The sequence below is a fragment of the Lepisosteus platostomus genome, chromosome 6 (genome assembly GCF_059453375.1).
Source record: "Lepisosteus platostomus isolate fLepPlt1 chromosome 6, fLepPlt1.hap1, whole genome shotgun sequence".
In the NCBI taxonomy this organism is placed as follows: Eukaryota; Metazoa; Chordata; class Actinopteri; order Semionotiformes; family Lepisosteidae; genus Lepisosteus; species Lepisosteus platostomus.
The window spans coordinates 44,816,775-44,824,009 of NC_142616.1; the positions used below are offsets into that span (position 1 = coordinate 44,816,775).

Consider the following 7,235-nt stretch of genomic DNA (forward strand, 5'->3'; position numbering starts at 1 on the left):
TAAAACCATCCTCCACCTTCATTGCATTCTCTCACCCTACGTATTTCTCAAGTGCTACTTTTCCGATCGCTGGGTGACAAAGCTGACACGCCACACCTGCCCTGTGCACAGTTTTCAATGTTTTCGTGGTTGTGTTCAATGAATGAATACGAAAAAACCCGATTAAATAAACCATTACAACTAAGAGCAATATTCAAAATTGTATATAAAACATTTCAATCACGATGGCTTTTTCTTGACATCTACACCTTAACCCCTTCATTCCCATTAAATATATGCTTATTATAACAAGTATCTTCAGGAATGCAACGATCTTGTTACAGCGGAACTGACTGTACGTTGAATTTTTATTGAGGTCTTCCACCTTATTTTGTTACTCAAAACGTTTCCTTCATCAAAGGTACAAGCACCTATAAAATACTTCATAATAGAAGTACTACAAAAATTCACTTCATTTGCCCAGCTATTTAAAACCCCCCAGAACTGCATTTGAGACCCCATCTTTAACATGTTTCCTTCTGAGCAGCAGCCCAGCAGGTTAATGCAGCAGTAAAACTAAAATACACTGAGAAATTCATGATGAACTCGAAACAGGAATGCCCTGTTCGGAACAGCAGGGAAAGAGCTGCGAGGCAGGAGTGCAGTGAGAGTGGGCAAGCCCAGCACAAGAGTTACCTAAATCAAGAGGACAGGAGGAGGCAGACAGGTCAGAAACTAGAGCAGCAGGAAGAGCCTTAGAGGAAAAGCCTGAATAAGGAGAATATCCTGGAACACAAGAAAACAGCACCCAAGAAAAAAAACAACAAAACATCATTTTATTGACAATCTGCAATGTTCACATAACCTCTACCGCTGCTTCACCTTTTTATGGGGCAGAGATTATACTATCTCTATTGCAGACTTGGAGACATGTCCCCACCAAACTCACACTTTCCATAAGTGGGTGGGTGCAGCATCCTAAAAGTCTTGAATTTTACAGCTCTTGCTTTTTAAGGCAAGAATCTCACAACGGTATAACGATGTGCGCATGCGAATTAAAAAGACACAGACTTTTAACATTTAGATGCCTTGCAAACTCACATGGGTAACACCAGGAGGAATCAGCAGCAATGACAGAGCTTCAGCTCTGTGACTGCTTTCCTCTACGAATTCTTAAAGTCACACAGCCGCTTGGGCACTTAGTGATACAATATCAAATGGAATAAAAAGTTAATATTGTTGCTGTATCATTTGCAAAAATAACTTAAAAGTCTGCAAATTACAGCAGTGGATTTTAACCCTGGCCCTTGGTAAACTGCATCCAATTGGTTTTTCATTCCAAATGAGCCCTTAATCACCAGTGCTGATTGGTGCCTTTAAATCATCTGCTTGCTTGTTAAGACTTTTTTTTTCTGCACTTGGGCCTTTATTTCAGAAATACCCTATTAAACTATATTCTTTCCAGTCCCTTCAATATTCATAACACATGCAGGCCCTCCTCAACCAGCGCATAAAGAATTTGCTGCCTTATTTCTGACTAAACAGCTTGTAATACGTGATCAGTCCATAATGAAAAGACACAGGACTCGCATAATGTAAGTAGGGGAGTTCTGAAACTCAAAAATTGAAACTTTTTAGGAGATTCAATTTAAAAACACATCTAAAATAGTGAAACTGAATTCCATTGCCCTGTGATTTAGAACTTTGCTGGAGAAAAACCCACCAGACAGTGGTCCCACAGGACTAGGATTGAGAACTACTACATTATATTAAAAAGTCACACTCTACATCATGTAAGCACAGGCTCAGAAGCAGAGAATCTTCTGTTTTTATATCTTTCCATGCTGTTGCGCTGTTGTCTCTGTCTGTATTGACAAGCACTGATGAACAGAGCCCAAAGTGCATGGAGCACTGGAACTGTTGCAAAGGTGAACCCTCATTTCACTATGCAGAACCAAGTCTTGCACGAGTTGTGTTTTCACAGCATTGGGAAAGATGCACTTTTACTCATCTGAACATTAAAAAAACATGCATAACTAGTCATAAATAAAGCACAAACAGCACTTGGACAGAAGTGTTATTACCTTGTGGCAGGGGTCCTTGATGGTATCCAGGATTGGGTCCATTGTAGGGCGCATACTGAGAGGGGGGGCCTGGGGCCACCTGTTGTCCCCCGTAGGCAGGCTGGGGGTACCCCTGGTAGCCAGGCTGTGGCTGTCCGTACGGAGAGGCCATGGGCGCTTGCTGGTTTACATTCATTCTCAGTTCATCCCTGAGACAGAAAGAGAGCCCACACAGTAAGACACAGCAATCGAGACTCAATTAAAAACTGTCTTGAGATATTGATTAGCACTGCTGCCTGGCAGCACTGGGGCCCTGGGTTCAACTCCAGATCTGGTTTGCTATCTGTGTGGAGTCTGTATGTTCTCCTCATGTTCGCGTGCGTTTTTTCTGAGTGCTTCAGTTTCCTCCCACAGCCCAAAAACATACAGGTAGATTAACTGGCTTCTGGGAAAACTGGCCATGGAGTGAGTGTGTCTGCATGTGCCCTGCAATGGACAGGTGACAGGACAAGGTGTACCCTGCCTTCCACCTGTTGCTTGCTAGGATAGGCTCTGGCTCCCCCGCACTCCTGAACTGGAAGAAGTGGTTATATATTATTTTCATGAAGATATTGCTAGGATTAAAGGCCATCACGATTATACTGGAATCTAAAATTCAAAGTCATTTAGAAGACTGTGGTTTCACAATATATCTATGGATGTATATCTTGAGAAGCCATAACAGCGACAGAGCTCAAAACCTCAGTTCTGCATATGGTTGAGAGTTTGTGAAAAACCTTCGACTGGGATCTTGAGCAAGGGCAGCCTGATCTCTCCAGTCCATCTCCCTTCCCAGTGCGGGTTCCAGACAGGTCTGGTCATTGGGTCGCCATAGTCCTGTCTGTGACAGCTGATGCCTATAGAGTTGCACAAGCTATCATTGTCAAGCACATCGCCTAGCTACAGCATTATTCTCCAGGAACAGAAAGTGGTAATGTAGTTATGCGCTGTGATTAAGTCACATGGCTTTCATATCTTCATATATGTAACTTCATATCAATTGCACAATTGCATATTGAACAGCATTCAAAACCACCTGAACAAACTTAAGCAGAAGCAGCATGGCATGTTCACTTGGTATACATCGTCACAGTCAGACCCTGATGTGAACCACTGGCACAGGCAGATATACCAAACCCCATCAGCACAGCCTAGAGAAGCACCTGGAGCAGACAGACCAGGACTGCTACATATACACTGCACATTTCCATCAGCTTCACCGCACACCAGAGCTCTGCACTCTGCGGGGTGTGCCTTGTTCAGCTCTACATGTGCAGAAGACTGTGATGTTAATGCCTAAGTGGTGAAAACATTTCTGAAGCATCAGAACATCACATTAGCAGGACCACAGGTACCAGATCCCTCTCAACTGAGAAGACAACAGAACACAGTCTGCAAAACCATTCTAATAAGCAAAACCCCACAAGGACATCTTACACAACATGAGGTGCACCACATTCTTTTTGCATTGAAACTCCCAGCTACAAATTTGCAGTTTTTGTTATTTAACTTCAGGTTGTTGTGGTCCACAAGCACAGCTTAAAGTTAATGAAACTACTGTATCCAGGTGCAAACATGAGGGGGTGTTGGATGCTGCAAGATGTAGCTCATCAGACATTATATTTCTACTTCAACTCTGCCAAACCTAGGGCGACCACTCACACACTGACCTGCATGCACAATCTGTCTGGATTGTATTGAATACAGAATAAAGATTTCATGAAGATATTGCTAGGATTAAAGGCCACCAAGCTTATGCTGAAATATTAAATACAAAGTCATTAAGAAGACCGTTTTCACAATGTATCTAACTGCCCTCACAGCGATTAAGTCTGCCAAAACTCAAAACTTCCCAGCTTTTAAGGAGTAATCGTGTATTCTTTACTCACAACGCCACAGCTGAGCTGCACCCTTTGAAGACCAGATCAGCAAATCAGCGAGTTGAAAGAGCAAAGAGAAGCGAATGTGAACATTTTTCTACCAGACTTTGGTATTGCAAAGAGAACGCGATCACCCCGAACTTCCTGTCTTCGCGGCAACTCGACGGTTAGAATGAAGTTTAGGTTTATCGTCAAATATACGCAGTAACCGGTTCAAAGCCGACGGCTGTCATGTCTGAAGCGTCCAACACACCACGGAAACATCCAGTTTGCATCTTAAGTTTAAAGCACCTGTACACACGTACAGCTACTTCACTGGCTTGACGCAGGTGACACCCATTACCCGGAGTTCAACACCGATATTCCCGACAGTCTGAAACTCAAAAAACCGATGATGACACTGCTTCACTTTTCTTTGGTCGCTGTAAGGTGGTAGTACAGCTTTTTCCCAACAGGCCTGCAGAATGACCCATTTCCAATGCCGTGTATACACACCCGTTAAAGGCAATGTCTAACAGTTTATCTCTTCCCTTCAAATTTACAAATGCGGTTTAATCGCCTACGTTTAGAAAGTTCATGCGTTCAATGCCAGCTCGCAAGACATTAATCTGAAGTCAAAAACTGTAAACAAGTAACATACACCGGTTACATGACAAACTGTATTTTGCCCCAAATACTGTGTACCAAAACACGACCAGCCTGAGGCGAATAGCCAGTTAAGTGCTAGGATCACACTGGTAGGGTGAAATTCACTATGCACGGCCCAGCTAGCGGGTCTACGGTTACTGTATGGGGAGAAACCTCCCTCCGGTTCACAGTCGGGCCTACCCACTGGGTTGCACAGTGACACACGGGGAATCACCGGAGCTGATAGTGCTGCTATCCCTTTATTTTTTCTAGGGAATCGTCAGAGAGAGACTTCCGCACCCACCTCCAGCGGGTTCAATGGCGTGGCTAACAAGCCCAGCAGACTGCGCTGTCCCTCGTCGTGGCTCGGCTTCGGGATGTATCTAGTTTTATCAAGCCGAATTTGTTTTCCTAGGTTCCACTCGACCCAGAGTGAGATCACTGATAATCCCTACCTCGGTTTCTCCTTCGCGGACACACGCACACCGGAAGCTCCGCCGTTGTCTGCCACGTCTGCACCCGGATGCTGCGCCGGCGCAATCGCACACCGTCAGCAGCGGAGATACTGGGGTTTCGCGTCCTCTGTTTCTATGCGAACTTTAGGCTTGGGGAGAGAGATAACAATGTGCTTAACAAAGAAGAACTAACCAAATAGAGAAATTCAGTCATATACCGCCAAAGCCTGATTCTGAAATCTTGTAGTTCCACAATCGAGTTGCGGTGAGTTTGTTATGGGTAAGAAGGTGTAGTAACTAATTCTTTCAGCGGGATCAGTATTTTCCCACCCGGAGAAAGGAGGAAATGTAGGCGGAAAGTTAAAGAATCTCTCCTGATAAAACAGGTTTCGAGGTGCAACCTGATCAAATCTCGCAGAGATTAGAACCGGCGGCAAAAACAGGCACTACAAACCACCTATACATTTGTACCAAGAACTATAAATGTTCCATTTATAGTTGGAACGAAAAATATGTGGTACTACCAAATATTTAATATATCTTTATTTTATATACCTTTATAATAATATAATTCAATCGCAGCTAGATACATTATATAAAAGGACGTGTGTCATGTGGTTCTTGGTTTCCAGCAAAAGCTACAACAAATTCTGGGTCTCCAAGACCAGGACCGGACTCCAGCTTCTCCTGGCTCCCAGGTATCCAGTTGTAATACCATACATCTGAACACAAGAAAGGCAATAAACAAGAGGAGGTCATTTGGCCCATTGAACTTGTTTGGTAGTTAGTAGATAATTGATCTGCCCCCAGTTTTAAATGCACTTCCACATAGTTTCAGCTTGCATCCATTTGTACACACAAATCTGAGTAAAAAACTATTTTCTGATGTCACACAGGAACTCATTAATTGATTTTTGGGACAAGGAATAAGGACACTTCAATGAGTATGCAAGTAAAGCTACATCAGGGGACAGAGACAGTGCTTATTTTGGAATGGGAGAGGGAATCAAAAACAGCAGATGACCACAGGGGTGCTGGGGATTCCAGCAATGCTTTGATCATCTCTATCACTCGTATTTTCGGCTGTGTCTTTTAAAGAGATTTATTAATAATAATACTTGCTTACACTTATATAGCATTTTTCTGGACACTCCACTCAAAGCACTTTACAGGTAATGGGGACTCCCCTCCACCACCACCAATGTGCAGCATCTACCTGGATGATGCGATGTCAGCCATAGTGCGCCAGAACGCTCACCGTATTAGTGGGTGAGCCACTAATTGATTAAGCCAATTCATAGATGGGGATTATTAGGAGGCCATGATTGGTAAGGTCCAACAGGAAATTTGGCCAGAACACCGGGGTTATACCCCTACTCTTTTCGAGAAACTCCCTGGGATTTTTAATGACCACAGGGAGTCAGGACCTTGGTTTTACGTCTCATCCAAAGGACGGCACCTGTTTACAGTATAGTGTCCCTATCACTATAGTGGGGCATTAGGACCCACATGGACCTCAGAGTGAGCGCCCCCTGCTGGCCCCACTAACACCTCTTCCAGCAGCAATCTTAGTTTTTCCCAGGAGGTCTCTCATCCAGGTATTGACCAGGCTCACACCTGCTTAGCTTCAGTGGGTTGCCAGTTGTGAGTTGCAGGGTGATATGGCTACTGGCTTTTTAAGGATGCAGTAGGGCTGTCCTGCCCTACTGAAGTGTTGCTGACCTGGGGGTGTGGCTCCTCCTGCAAAGCTGATGCACAATCTGTCCCAGGAGTCTGGGGAATGTGGCCACAGAGCAACAGCTTGGTGTCATCAGACATTACCTAGGCCCAACCCTCTACTGACCATTTACAAAACCGTTCCCCAGTTAATGAAAGCAGCAGGAAAAATTGTGTTTAAACATGTTAGTGAGATGCAATGAAATATCTGTGAGCTGCATAGCTGTGTCCTATATTCACAAAGTGTTTTGTACAAATTAGGTGTAGCATTATTTTGTTTCTTAAGGCTATGAATGTCCACAGAAGCTACATTAGTTCAGAATGAGATACTCATGTGTGTTCTACTTCTTGCTTGGCTTGCTAGGCTCCTGCTCTGGCTCCCCTGTGACCCTGAATTGGGAGAAGCAGTTAGAAAATGAATGGATGTATTTTATTTCTTTTAGATGGAATGGTAGTAAACAGTGTGCTTTAAAACC

At 43.9% G+C, this 7,235-nt stretch overlaps 1 protein-coding gene across 6 annotated transcripts in view; it reads right to left on the reverse strand.

Annotated features, from left to right (window-relative positions):
* Nucleotides 1-5,276, reverse strand: part of sec24c (SEC24 homolog C, COPII coat complex component) — a 34,629-nt gene extending 29,353 nt beyond the window's left edge. For 2 of the 6 annotated variants that reach the window (XM_088636051.1, XM_088636050.1), the window contains exon 1: nt 2,064-2,251. In XM_088636051.1, the coding sequence (XP_088492177.1) occupies nt 2,064-2,238 (175 nt within the window). In that variant the 5' untranslated portion in view covers nt 2,239-2,251. Of the gene's footprint in view, nt 1-675; nt 766-2,063; nt 2,252-2,818; nt 2,840-4,892 lie in introns of those variants that run through there. The other 4 variants (XM_088636048.1, XM_088636047.1, XM_088636046.1 and 1 more) reach the window with 4 other exon arrangements.
* Nucleotides 5,277-7,235: the final 1,959 nt, after the last annotated feature.